General features: G+C 57.2%; 1 protein-coding gene across 1 annotated transcript in view; it reads left to right on the forward strand.

Moving 5' to 3' along the window:
- The first annotated feature begins 7,064 nt into the window (after positions 1 to 7,064).
- Positions 7,065 to 14,727, forward strand: part of ZFPM1 (zinc finger protein, FOG family member 1) — a 33,779-nt gene continuing 26,116 nt past the window's right edge. The window contains 1 exon segment of the mRNA XM_049805000.1: positions 7,065 to 8,265. Coding sequence (XP_049660957.1) covers positions 8,184 to 8,265 — 82 coding nt within the window. The 5' untranslated portion in view covers positions 7,065 to 8,183.

Below are 14,727 nucleotides of genomic sequence, written 5' to 3' on the forward strand. Positions count from 1 at the left end.
CTGATGTGATATGAACAGTCAGAGTACTTTGCGTCTGTCCTGCAATTATTTTTTTGTTTTGTTTTAGATTTAAAAGGAAAAAAAAGAGGCTTTATTCTGTTAATATGTATCTTACAATTCTTTGTATTGTATAAAAATATTGTAGGTAATTTACCTTGGGTGCAATGTGTTCTGTCAAAAGTTTTTATTTTGATATTTTGTCAGAGAAGCAGAGAGAGAGCAGGAAACGCCGTTTTATGATGTTGTATGTGTGCTTTTAAAGTGCCTCTTTAATATTGTTAAATAAAGTATGAGATGAAAATATGGGGTGGTACTGTAAAATCATACATGATTAATCTTTTCAAATATATTCCAATATTTTCACAGAAATTCCCTGTCTGCGTGATGTTTGTGGGATGTTCCTCCCTGGTTGTGTCCCATAACCTCCTCCCGCGCACATCTCTAACCAAATGATTGTATTTCTAATTGACAGTTGGATGCCCTGTACGTCTTCGTGGTGTCCTCCGTGAAGTCGCTGCGGGAGGATGTTGGTGCCACTGCCATCACCTTGCAATCATTTGCAACACACTGGAGCTTCTCAATGGTGAAGGTGCTCACGCATCTCCTCTTCCCCATTGCATCTTCCCTGGGCCCTATTCACGGCATGAGTGTCTTGTCCCCAGGGGGAAAAAAAGCCCAACATAATGGTGATGGCGATGGTGATGACCAAATTGGGTCATCACCAGTTGGTGATGGTGATGGCCCAGTTTGGCCACCAGCAGTTGGTGATGGTGATAACCCAGTTTGTTTATCACCAGTTGGTGATGGTGATAGCCCAGTTTGGTCATCACCAATTGCTGATGGTGATGGCCTACTTTGGTCAGCATTAATTGACGATGGCGATGGCCCAGTTTGGTCATCATCAACTGGTGATGGTGATGGCCCAGTTTCAACTGGTGATGGTGATGGCCCAGTTTGGTCATCACCGATTGGTGATGGCAATGGCCCAGTTTGGTCATCATTAACTGGTGATGGTGATGGCCCAGTTTGGTCATCATCAACTGGTGATGGTGATGGCCCAGGCTGGTCATCACCAGTTGGTGATGGTGATGGCCTAGTTTGGTCATCATTAATTGATGATGGTGATGGCGATTGCCCAGTTTGGTCGTCATCAACTGGTGATGGTGATGGTAATGGTGATGGCCCAGTTTGGTCATCACCAATTTGTCCTCAAGCTGACCTCTGCCGGTACAGCGCTGAGGTCTGAAGGTAGGAGGCTGACACAAAGCTGGGCATATTATATTCTCTAATTACTGTTGCAATCGTAACATTTAAACGCTGTCAATGAGAGATAGCTCCTAACCGCAGGCTAGAATCCTTGCCACTTGGGGCTTGTAACTAAAACTGCAGGATTAATTTGATTAATTGATAGAATTATTTTCCAAACTACTCTTTTGTTTATGGAAGCTTAAAATGCTTGCCGCCTGCACCCTCCTGGTGTGTTGCAGAGTGGAGATAAAGTGGCTGAAAATAATTAGTATGGCTTAATTTAGGGAAAAAAATAACCTCAAAAGAATTTTGCAGAAAATTTAAGGCAGCACATTTTACTTTGTTTTGGCAGGAAATATTATGGAGCTGGAAATGGGACTTTTATGTTTTCCCTCCACTGTATTTCACCAGGGCAGCAAACCTACGGGGCAGAGGAGTATTTCATGCCTGGTTGTTACTGTAGCTCTCCCGCACCTCCAGATTCATAACCCGGGCACCTCAAAATGAAGTTCCCTGGCAGCCACAGGTTTGCTGCAGGGGCTGGGACCCCTCCCCAGGACCCTGAGCAGGGTGCAGAGACACCGTCCTAAAGCAGCCCCCACCTTCTTGCAGCAGAGCCCGCAAGCGATGCTCCCTCGGGTACCACTCCCTCCCAAACGCCGCTCCCCGGGTTGATGCTACCATCGTCCCTGCAGCTCTGAAGGCTGAAATATTTAATTCTTCCCTTTTCCCTCTAAAAGATGGGTGTCCCCCATCCTCTCCTGCCTGTTCTCACCTGCATCCCCCTCCCGCGGTCTCAGTGCCTGCTGAGTGGGCAGCCCCCCCCCCCCCTCATCCATCAGCTCCCTAAAGCCCTCAGGTTTGCTGAGTCCTGCATTATCCAGCAGCGCTTGTCACTTGGAAGATTGCAGGCCCCCGTCAACGTAATTCCAGCGAGGAAGGCAAAACCGGGCGGCTTCTCCCGGCTGCGGATTAACTCGCTGCTCAGCGGGTGCCAGCGGCATGGAGCGGGGGGGGACACCCAGGAGACGCGGCACATCCACGGGTCCCAGGGCTGCACCGCACCGGGATGCACGGCTGGTCTGCACCATCCTCAGCCCCAATCCACATCCTTCATGGATGGGGACAACCCTGCACCCAGCCCCGGGGCGGGGGGGGTTGCAGGGTGGCTGGGTCCAAACAGAGGGTGCCTGGCCTTGCACGGAGCCCCTTAGGGGACTTCTTGGCTTCTTGCCACCACCCCAAATTTTCCTCGAGCTGCTGTTTTCTCTTCAAGCCCCCCCCAAATCCAGCTGGCCTTTCTTCTCTGCTGCACACCCAAGTTTCTGAACTGGAGGTGCTTTAAGCCTCTCCATAAAGCCTGGAGGATAACGGGATCCACCATGGTTGTCACGCTGCTAGCAGGGGCTAAAGATTTTTTTTTTTTCCTTGCTCTTGAGTCAAATCTGGCCGTTCCTTGCACAGCAGGAATTTAAACCCCAGCTCCCACGTCCTCCTGGCTGTATGTATGGGATGGGGACCACATGCACCTGCGGGCTACTGCATCCCTGATGCTGAATTGCCTTCGGGTGGGGGAAACCCCGAGGCCGGGTGGCTGCGGGGTGCGGGGATGGCAGCTTTGGGGGAGCCGGGGAGACAATGTAGGGGCGATGCACCCACCCGGGGGCTGCCATCCTGCCAGCAGCGATGCCCCTCGAGCTGCAGGGGCGGGGGGGGGCAAAAAAAATAAGCACTGAGAAATCCCAGCCTTGAATTTCAGGTGGGGGGGGAACACCATCCAGAATCATTTTGCATCATTTCTTTTAACCCAAAACCCTTCGTGCTGCCACCACAGCTCCCCAGGAGCCCCAAATTCTGCAGCAGCATCTCTGCACTGGTCATGCCCAAGCCATGACCAAGCCGTGACCAAGCCATGCCCAAGCCAAAGATGGCCCTGGGGTTGCCAGCAGCTGCCGGGGCCAGGTTCTCTTGCCAGTAGATGGCAGGACCCCTCCGCAGCGCATCCAGCACCCACCCCTGCAGGCAGGGGCACTGAGATGCTATTTGTCCCTCTTGGGATAAAAGAAAAAATAATAACACCCAACCCTAAAACATGACTTTTGGGCAGCTGGAGAGAGCTGTTTCTGCAGCCCTGGCAGAGCCGTGCCAACAGAACGTGCCACCGTCTGGGGCAGCCCCGTGGTGTGGTGGGCACCCAGATCCCCTTGGGGTGCTCAGCACAGCACCCAGCATCGCCACCACCCGCCCCTCGCCCGTGAAATATGGCCGAGGCAGCGCCTTAGCTTTTCCCATTTACATTCCTCGGCCGACACCTCCTCTCCCTGCGTCTCTAATAATATCACCCCAGATTAATTGGCACTAATACAAATGTACACAGCTCCATAAAAAGATGTCACCTCGCTCACAATGGGGGAAACGGCTGCTCGCACATTATCTCTGCTCTGCAGGCGTGTAATTCACTCCTCGGGAACACACGCTATTTATTCTGTTACCCTATAACAATCTCTCTGCAAACACAACGGGATCGGGGAAGGGGGGTGGAAATAAACACCCGGCCATGCCACTGTCACCAGCACCGTGTCGGTTGTCCCCATGCAGGGGCACCCATGGGTCCCCCCCGCACGGCAGGGTGGGATGCGTGGGGTGATGGGGCAGGGAGATGCGGGGCTCGGGGATGTTCCCACACCCAGGATCCGGCCCTTGGCCCAGCGTTGTTTGACGCGACTTCAAATTCTCAGGCCTGGGGGGATCTAAGAGGCTTTGGGATGGTGCCAAAAAGCTAATTAAAAGGACACTGGCAAGGAATGTGCAAGGGGAAGGACTGCAACCTGTTTCTTCCCCGTAACTGGGCTCCCCTCCCCGGGGCAGGGCTGCGTGCCGATGTTTGGCACCCAGCGGCTCGGTTGAGGCTTTTTCGGCTCCTTACGGCAGGGGTGAGATGCCCCCCGAGGGTGTGACAGCGACCGGGGTCTGTCCCCACGGCCCCTCGAGGAATGCTGTCGCTGCTTCTTCTAGCACAAAGAGCCGGGAATAGCCAACACGTGTCGGGTAAATAACACGGGTGCCGTGAGCGGTGTTGGCGGGCGATGCCGTGGATGTGCCGGAGGAACCGGCTGCGTCTGCAGCACTGCGCTGGCCTCCAACTCCAAAATGCCCGTGGCTGTGCCGGGGTTGCGGGGAGGACGGAGACCTCGGCTCCCCGTCCCCCAGGCCCTGATGGAGTCAGCACCCATCACGGCTGATGCAAAGCAGAGGCCGCTCAAGTCTCCTTGGGCTGGACCCTGCAAAGCCATCGCACTTGATTTCATCACGCACGGGAGTCGCGGAGGGGAAGGGAAAGGCTCTGGAAGCAGAGCTGCCTGCCCGGGGGTGTGATGGTCTCCAGGAAGGCTGCGAATCGGGGCCAAACGAGGTGAAAAACGCCATCAGGATCATTTTGGGGGGCAGCCGGCCAAGCGGGGGGGGAGCAAAGCCTTGTCCTCGGCAGCATCTCCCTCCCTCGATGTTTTCTTTTTTTTTTCTCCCCTGGAACTCTTCTTAATTCCTAACTTAATTTCTTTTGACATCCTCATTGCCGGCTTGACCTCTTTACTGGAATCATGTGCTGCTTAAAACTCATTATCCCACCATTGGAACAGGAAGTTAATTAAAAACCCTTTAAAAAAAGAAAAAGAGAGGGGGGGAAAAAAAAGCACACCCCATATCCAGGGACAGATGGAGAGGGGACACGGCCAAGGCGCTGTGCCGTGCAGTGCCGGGCTGTGCCGTGCCATGTCCCCACAGCCCACCAGCCCCCTGCTTGCCCACCGGTCCAAAAATTGCATCACTAATTGGGGAGCACCCGCCATCGCCACTGGTAACCCCGCCCAAGATGAGATCGGCCACGGCCAAGGGCTGGGTTTGGCAGAAATGGTTATTTTTCACAGAGGAATATTCCCATTGCAGGCCCAAAAATATAAGTGGCTCCTGTTTACCCCACAATTTGCCCCAAAATCGCCACCTGGCTGCATGCTCGCGGCGAGGACTTGCTCGTGCGGCTGGGATGATGTTGAGGGGGACCCCAGCACCCCTCTGCAGTCCCCAGCACACCCTGGGGTGTCCCCCCACCCCGAGCCGGGGTCCAGGTCACCCTGGAAGTCACAAGTGGGACTTTTTGGACTGTCCATCTACAAATGAACGGGATTTTAAGAGGGGTTTGGGAACCCCAAGAGGCCCTGGGGACCCCGTGGAAGGGCTTGGGGGTCCCCCAGGAGGCTTTGAGGACCTCCAAAGGGTGGGTTGGCACCCCACTGAGGGGGGGACTGAGGTCCCAGAAGGGGGGGATTGGTGGCCCCGTGGGAGTTTAGGACCTTCCCGAGGGGGCATGAGGGTACAAAGGGCGATTGCGACCCCAAAGGGGGGAGTTGGGGACACCAAAGGAGTGGTTGGGGTCCCAAAGGAGGGCGTTAGGAACCCTGAAGTGGGGTTGGGGTCCCAAAGGAGGGCGTTAGGAACCCTGAAGTGGGGTTGGGGTCCCAAAGGAGGGCGTTAGGAACCCTGGAGTGGGGTTGGGGTCCCAAGGGAGGGGCTTGGGGACCTCAAGGGGGTGGTTGGACTCTCAAAGGAGCAGGTTGGGGACCCCAGAGGAGGCTTTGGGGACCCCAAAGAGGGAGTTGGGGACCCCGAGCGGGGAATAGGACCCCCAAAGGGGAGGGGGTCAGGGCCCCAAGGCAGGGGGCTGGAGGCCTCGGGGGGGGCACGGCGACCCCAAAGTGGGGCTGGGCACACGCGGGAGGCTTTGGGGACCGTCCCCCCGCCCGGATCGGGCCCCGCCCTCCATGGGCCCCCGCCCCCTTCCCCGCCCCCGCCGTCCTCCTCGCCCCGCCCCCTCACCGCCCCGCCTCTCGCCGCGGCGGTAGCCGGCTACGCCATCCGGTGGGCGGGGCCGTCGGGAGGCGAGGGGGGTGGGGTGGGTGGGCGGTGGCCTATGGGCGGCCGCGGCGGTGCGCGGCGGAGGCAGGCCCCGCCCCCGTGGAACGTTCCGCGGGTTTGATCCGCCGCGGCGCCCCATTGAGAAAATCCCGCGGCGGCGGCGGCGGCGGCTCCGCTCCGCCGCGTACGGCCCCGGCCCGGGCCCCGGCCCCGGCCCCGGCAACGCTGGGCGGGGGGGGGGGGGGGGGCGGGCATGCGAGCAGCCGGGGGCCCGCCCGCCGCCACCCACCTGCCGCCCGCCCAGCCGCCAGCCGGGGCGCCGGGCTCGCCCCCCGCCGAGCGATGTCCAGGAGGAAACAGAGCAACCCCCGGCAGATTAAACGTGAGTCCACGGTACCGGTACCCCCCCCGCCCCGAGCTGCCGCCAGCTGCCCCCTTCTCGACTGCCTTCCCTCCCCCCTTTATTTTTTTGCACCACCCCCTCGGCGGCAGCACCCCCGCCCCCGCCGGAGCGCGGCCCCCCCACCCCACCCCCACCCCCCCGGTACTTCCTCGCCCCCCACACCCCCCCCCCCCCCGGTACCCAGCTGGGACGGCCGTCGTGGGTGCCCGTTCCCGCTACCAGTCTCTCGTTGTAGTCTCCGTCCCCGCCGCCTTCCCCCCCCCCCCCCCCCCCCAGCGCGGTGGCTCCGGTACCGGCTCCCGATGGGGGCCCCGATAAGGCTTTAAAATATTCCGTTCTGCAAGTCCCGTCCTGATAACATCGCTCTGTCGGGACGGCCTGAAATTGTGATCTTATCTCCCCTGCCTGCCTCCCATCCAGCGCCGGGAGCCGGGGTGAGGGGCTCCCCAAACCTTCCCCCCCCCCCCCCCCCCCCGCCCTGGGGCACCCCAGCCCTGCCAGCAGCTCCTGACCCCACGTACGGCACCCTCACCCCGCTCCCCTTTCCCCACGGGGACCCCCCCACCGTTTCACCATCGATGCCACCGGACGCACCGTGCCATCGTCCCCGCTGACCGCACTGGCCTCGACCTTTCGCCCTGCCCGGTGGTCCCAGTTCCCGCTTCGCACCCCCCAACCCAGGGCAAGGGATGGGGTGCTAACACCCCGGGCCGACAGCGGGAAGGACCACCGTGGGGGTCCCACGGGATTCGGGCCATCGGCCGTGTCTCCCCGTCTCCGGAGGGTCGCGCTCCCCACGATGGCCGGGATCCGGTTTCGGTCCGGCGGGGATGTACCGGCCGCGCTGAGAAATTCTGCAAAGTGCTGGAAGTTTGTCGGTGACGGGCTTAGCTCGGCTTTTCTCCCTTCCTCTCGGGGGGTGTGTGTGTGTGTGTGTGTTTCTTTTCTTTCCCCCTTAAGTCGATGGAAGCTGGCGATAAGAGGGAGATGGGAGGATAGGGAAGGCTGGCCACCATGTGATAATCTAGCTTTATCTTTCTCTTGAAATAATTGCAAGGCTGAGTTGCACCTACCTGTTTCCCTGCCTGGGGTGATTGCTCTGGTGATAAAGCTCAGCTAGACTTTTACCCGGGTAGAGTTAAAAATAGTCCCAGCTGCCTCCTGTATTTTTTTTTTTTTGGTGATAATTTTCTCCTTTAGCTTTATCCAACTTCTGCGGCTTTATTTCGGCAAAAAGCCCGGCTGCCCGGCAATCCCTCCCCTAGTAACTCCAGCTCATTAAACCGGGAGCGTTAAGAGCGAAGCGAGCGGTAGCGTCGCAGCCGCCGAAATAACGACGCCGATGTGGGCGATAGCTGCTCGCGTGGGGGGACGCGCCGATGGCAGGGTGCCCACCTGGTCCCGGCACCCACCGGCGTGGACCTCGGTGGGGGCAAAAAAAATGGGGCTGGATGAGGCCGTGGCAGCTTGGCCGGGCGAAGGCGGCTCGTATCTCCTTCCTCTGCTGCTTTTCTGCAGAGATGTGAAGAAATGATAAAGTGGGAGGCTGATCTCAGGCCGCCGGCGATGGCCAAAACTGATTAAAAGCTGAAAGCTTGGAACCCTTCCTGTATGTGTCAACATGAAAACAGTCATTAGAGGCGGCGAGAGCGCGGCGAGAGCGCCTTGCCGCTGCCTCCGACGGCTCTCCGCGCCGAGGGAAGGTATGCATGAATCAGGGCTCCGGTAACCAGACTCCTCTCATGTACAGACCGGACCTGTTTCCACAAAGTCTATCCTTTTTATCATCTCGGCTGGAGAATTAAAAACCTCCTCCAGATTGGTATCTGCTGATTTTATTTTCCTGGGTGACGCTATGTTCTCGCTCTGGCTTCATCTCTTCTGGGGTTTGGTTTGGTTTTTTCTCTTTTTTTTTTTTGTGTTTTTTTTTTTTTTTTTTTTTAACTCGATGCGATGCGCAGATAGGCTCGCAGGGGAGATTGCCGGGAGAGCGGGCGATCGCCAAGAGTGATAAGACAAAGATCAGACACCGGACTATATTTAACCAGTTGCTTTAACCTCCTTCTTCGCTTTTTGGGCTGGAGCGATGCAGCGATGGAGGGGGACGGGGGTACCAGCAACGTGGGGTCCCTCCGAGCCCCCCCCCAGGGGCACCTGCTCTGCCCGGTGGCACGTGGTGGTGAGGCTTTGAAAGCCGATTGCGCCTAGCTGGTGGCTTCCGATAGCGGAGAAAACACCCAGAGCATTTATTGACTTGATTTTGCAGGGTACCTGCCTGAGGGGGACAGTTGCTTTTTGCCCCCCCCCCTCCATCCGTGGCTGTAAAACCAGCAACCTCCCTGCAGCTGCTGCTGCTTTATAGGGTTGGGGTTGGTTCTTTTTTTTTTTTTTCTCTTTATTTATTTTTTTTTTCTGTCTTTTGTTCTGCTGGTAGATAGATGTGAGGGGCTGATAGAGAGCAGGAGCTGATCTCCAACCCAGATAGCCTGTTATATTTATTAACTTCAAACATGGGAGCGCGGGCACACAGCTGATGAGCGAGGCTGCTGGCAGCTGCCTGTGCGTGCACTCGCAGCGCCGGGTCTTCTGATGGGGGAAGCTGATAAGCGGGAGATTGATCTCATCTTGCTGATGTGCCTCTCCCTCTGTTGTTGTTCTAATATATATTATTCTTTTTTTTTTTTTTTTTTTTTTTCCGAAATCAACTGGAAACGAACATTTTTTGTAGTAGTTGCAGGGGCCTGCTTGTGGGTTTTTTTTTTTCCTTTTCCCTTTCTATTCTGCTTTCAGCTACAGTAGATCTGAGCTCCCGATAAGCGGTGAGGCGCGATCTCCATCCTGATAGAGATTGCCAGGGGAGATAAGGACCACTTATCTCTCCCCACCAGACCGGAGCAGGATTCGCTACAACAACAAACACAGCAAAGAGGGGCAAAAGGGCTCCAACAGTTTGTTCCATTGCAAACGTGATTAACGCAGGCGCTTTAATTATCTGATGGGGGGCAGCTGCATATGTGTTTGTAATTCTCAAGGTGTTTTTTCTTCCTCCGCCCCGTGTGCTCTGTGAAACAAGCTGGGTTGAGAAGCCGAGCTCTCCCCAGTGCCTGTTATCAGCTGCAGATGTTGCATTAGTTTGATGAGAGCTTTGACTTTCTTTTTCGATCATTATCTCGCGTTCTGCTCTGCGGAGCAAACGCATGGGCTGGGGCAGGGGGGTGGCGAAAGCACAGTCATATTTTTGCGTGTGGATTTTCTTTAATTGCTATTAGATGGTGTTAGATAGCGAGTGTGATCTGCGCTGTTAAACCTGGCTGCCTCTTGATGGGTTGGTTTGGGTTGGGTAGTTTGGGGTGTTTTTTTTGTTTTGTTTTGGTTTTTTTTTCCTTTCCTCTTTTGCAAGCTTGGCTGCTCCCCAGTCCCATGTGGGCTCTGCCGTGATGCCGGGCAGGAGGTCGTGGTGCCAGGCAGGGGGGTCGCGGTGCCAACCGGACCGTGGGAGCCATCGGCCTTCCCAGGAGCTTGGAAAATTGCATTTCTTGCAAAGATGACAGCGGCCAACCCGGTATCTATTTTTAGCGGCGGCGTGGTGAGCCGGTGGCGTGGGATGCTCCCGGCACGCCTCCTGCCCGCTCCTCTCCCGCTCCCTTTGCTCGCTGAGTCGCTCCTTTCCTTTCGGTCCATGCAGGTGACTAACTGCCTCCGCTTGCCCTTTTTTTGTTTGTTTGGGGTTCCCCCCCCCCCCCCCTCCTGTCGCTCTGATGCTGCTGCACTTTTCCATCACCACCAGCCTCCTCCATGCCTCGGTTTCCCCATCTGCGCCTGCCAGGGAAGGGATGCTCTGGGCTGGAGTGGGCAGTGGGGTGTCTGGGGAGGCACATTACCCAGAGCCACTCTGCAGGGTGGGGAAGGTTTGCTGCTGGGACCCCCCAGCTCTGCTCCCAAAACCGGTGTTTTCTACACCTCCCCAGGCGCTGCCTCGGTGTTGCAGCCCCCCTGTGCCCCTCTCCCGGCATCCTGAGGGTGGCATCCCTGTGTCCCATATGTCTGCTACACCCACGGGTGCTGCCTGCTTGCCTGCCAACCCCTCCCCTCTTGTGCAAACACCCCCCCCCCCCCTTCCCCCGAGGCGTTTGCCAGCCCTGACTCAGTGGCATCCCGAAATGACGGCTCCTCGGTGCAGGCAGGAAAGCCCCATGGCACATCCACCCCCGCAGCGGCTCTGCCCATCCCAGCTGCTGCCAGTGTCTTGGGATGCGCCATTGAAGGCGAGGATCCGTCATGGTCCCCACGGGTGGGATGGGGCTGGCGATGGTGGGATGCCTCCGGTAGAGCCCGCAACACGCGGTGGTGAGCTCTCCCAGCCGTCGCCGGCCGTTTCCTGATGGTCACTCGGGAATGCCATGGGAAAGCCGTGCTCCTGCTCGGTGCGGGGTTTGGATCGGCCGCGGGTGATGCTTGAAGAAGTTTCTCTCCTCTTCCGTGGCCAGTGGTCCAGGCGCAAGCATCCCTGCGGGCCAGGGAGAGGGGTCGGGACCGTGCTCGGCGGCTGGTGGCCGAGGGGACAGCTTGCCTCGGCCTCTCTCCGGAGCAATATATCCATTTACGGGGCTCTGGGCCACCCTGTGCCACCAGCCCCATGCTCTGCTGGCCACGGGACACGTCACGGCTGTCCCATGTGGGTGCTTCCCTCGGCACTTACGAGCCCGTTTTGGGACCTGCTGGGGCTTTATCCCCAGGATGGTTGTTCCCAACCATCCCCATCTCCGCATCGGGTAGGAAGGATGCGTGCGGGATGCTCGGAGGCCAAGTGCCAGATCCAGGCTTGCCACGGCCGTGCGTGGGGCACCCGGCAGCGTGGCAAAACCTGTTCTGCCGAGAGCCCCGGCGCACGTCCCTGCCGGCGGCCGGCGGGCGTGAAGGCGGCGCTGGCAGCCGCGCCGGCGAGGGAGGTTGCGGCGGCTTTGGCAGGGGGCCGCTTCCAGGGCCCGTGGGCGCTGGGGTTGGGTTGGTGCCGCTCTTCCACCTCCCGCACCGCCGGGGACACCCCCGTGCCGCCCCCTCCTCGGGCACCCCAAGCAGGCATGGAGCCGTGGCGATGCCTGCACCACGGGGACCATCCCCAGCATCCCACTCTGGAGCGGGAAAAACCACCTCCGGCTGGGATTTACAGCCATGGATCCGAACGCGCGTGGTTGGGCAAGGTCTTATTTTCCATCATGAATCACGAGGCCACCTAGCAAGCTGCAAGGTTCCCCTTTTGCCAAGTTGCAAGCCGGCCAGTTCGGCAATCGGGGCTTGGGAAGAAAGCGATCCTTTCCCCATGGGAATTGCAGCAGGTTGTGCAAGGAGATAGTGCCACGGTGCAGGTGATCTGCGATTCCCAGAGAGGGGCAGCCCCCGTCCCTCCCTGGGGATCCATCAGAGCCGCCTGGCGATGGCAGCATCCCAAAGACAACGTGGCATCGAGTCACTGGAGAGCCAAGTCCTCTGGCATCACTGTGTCCACGTCCACCATCCCCAGCATCCCTGGGGCACCCTGCGCCACGCGATGCTCCCAGGCCTGTGCCGGCTGCGGGGCCGATGCTACCCGCATCCCTGGGAAGGGACGGGACAACGCTGGCCAAACCGGGAGCAGCAGGGCTGGCACAGCCTGGGGACGGAGCTGCTGTGCCCTGCTTGGCGTTGGTGGATTTGGGGTCAAATCCACCCCTTCTGGGGAAGGGAGGAGGATGTTTTCCATGCATGCTGTCCATCCTACTGCAAAAAACCCCCATGATGTGCCTTGGAAAATGCTGACTGGGGTGATGCTGCAGAGAGAAAACCAGCCCAGACCTTCCACGGCAGCTGGGATCTGAGGCTGCCCAGCGAGGGGGATGTGAGCGGCCCCCAGCACCGGTTGGAGCAACTGGGGGGGGGACGGCAGGAGCAGAGAAACCTTGGGCTTTTAAGATCTCTTTATCTAACAAGAAAAAGTGGAAAACGCCTCTCTGCCAGCCCTGCATCACGCTCCAGCTCTGCGAGTCCTATGGCTGCGCCAGGGGCATGGATTTTTCTTCCTGGGGAGCAGAAGAAATCAGCTCCCCCCCTCCATTGGAGAAAAGCAGGAATGGGAGCAGGAAGCCAATTTTTTTATTATTATTTTATTTTTTTCTGCAACACATCCCATGACTGGTTTTGTTGCCTGACTCAGGGCTTTTGGACGCTCCAGCTTGGCCAGGCTGCTGTCCTGCTGCTTGTTTTATCAGGAAAGTTCAAGTGTTTCAGGGGTAATACAGTTCCCTCTTCCGATGGCTGCCCGGCAAAGGCTCCGCATTGTTCCCGCAGCAACATGTTTTTTTGGAAGGGATGAAATGCCGAAAGGAATGTAACTGCTGACCTTGGGCTGCAGTGGGGTTAAGGAGTGTGTGCCTATGAGTCACTCCAGATAAGAGCCTTCCACGGCTTTTTTCCTCCAAAATAATTCTTTATCTCCTCTTTCTCACATCAACATATTTTCTTGACATCTCCCGTTTGATAGCGTGTGGAGGAAATGTGCTCCTCTAATTTGTTCATCTGATGAAATATAGATGCATTGTTTTCTCTCGTCCTTGGTGAGCCGGGGGTCGGTGCCCGAGGCTTTGGGGATGCTCAGTGGGATTGGTACCCAAGGCGTGCAGGGCGTTGGGGCTGTGCCTCGGGGTCGGTGCCCGGAACGCGCAGGAGGATGCCGGAGTAGGAGAGCATCACCCCACGCGTCGCCAGCTCAGGGGACTGTGGGGAGGAAAAGCTGCTTTTTTTGCTTTTCCCCCCTGCTTCGCCGGGAAGTTTGGCCGCTCGCTCGCTTCTCCGTCTCCCAGCCGAGGCCTCTCATGCTACTTCCAGCTCCTATGATAATGCGGAAAGTTGAACTGGCCCCATTACTGCGCTGCGATGGTTGCCTTGATAATGCCCCGATAATGGCAGCGATAGCGGCAGCTCGGTAGCCAATGGCTCTGCCGCTCCTCCCATTAACATTCCCCACCACGGACCGGCTCGGAGCTGCCTATCTGCTCTCCATTTCCACTCCTCCGCTAGATAAGAATGGAAATACTGACTTCATAGCTCACTGATTAAAGTGTCTGGATTTCTTGATAATACACAGATAAATTATGTTTTTCAAAAAGAAGGTAGGGAAGGGAGTGCGAGGGGAGGGAAAAACCTTCAGTCCATTTTTATTATTATTTTTTTCTTTCCCTTCCCTCTTTCTGGCCGTGCCCTGTGGGTTGGGGTTTTTCAGCTCCAAAATGCCCTCCCCAGCCTGTGCCCGGGGTTGGCAGCGGGAGGGCAGAGCCCTGTGTGGTGCCCTCAGCGATGGGGTTTCGTGGTGGGTGAAGGATTTTTGGGAGCCATGTGGACGGGCTGTATTAGCACCCCGCGTTGGGATGGAGTTGCTGTCTTCGGGTGCCAGGGATCCGATCCCATCGTGGGGATGTTTGGCTTCGCCGGCTGCAGCCATGCCACGGGGCTGCGGCACGGGGCTGGGATCCCGGTGCCGGCTGTGGCATGTTGGGTGGGCTCCGGTGGTCCCCAGGGACCGGCAGCCAGGGCCCGGGGATGCTCGGGAAGCATCTGCCTTTCTATACCCATCTCGAGCCTGAGCCTTACTGGTTCTGCTGTGGGATACTGCCTGGTCCAGCGGGATGCTGCCCAGTCCAGGATGCTTTGGGACTGGCCTCATCCCCCGGCCTATCTGGGCTTAAAAATTATATTTGAGTTTCCTCACTCGTCCCTGCTGGAGCAAATAGGGCTTCCAGACTTTTTGGTTCCTTGTACTGGAAAAGGTATCGACCGCAAGAATCTAAGTTTGTTTCATCTAAATATAAAACTAAAGAGCAAACGGTATAAAGTTCATTTTTTAATGTGCTGCCCCATTCCAGTTGGGCTGCTCTCTTTATTTTTTTTTAAAGGAACTGTGATAAAAAGCAGTGATAAAGCCAGGACTGTTTTGTGTAGGAGTCAGTATCTGCGTTATCTATCTCCCTTTTTCACTCTCTGAGCAGCTCTGTTGTTTTTTACTCTTATCTCGCTCCACCAAAATGCCAAGAACAGGAAAAAAAAAAAAATTTAAAAAAAAAAAAAAAGGCAGCGCAGGCACGCGCGTTTGCACGGAGGCAAACTTGGCGTCCGCGGAGCCTGGCATGAACAGC

Source organism: Accipiter gentilis, chromosome 7, assembly GCF_929443795.1.
Source record: "Accipiter gentilis chromosome 7, bAccGen1.1, whole genome shotgun sequence".
Classification (NCBI taxonomy): domain Eukaryota; kingdom Metazoa; phylum Chordata; class Aves; order Accipitriformes; family Accipitridae; genus Astur; species Astur gentilis.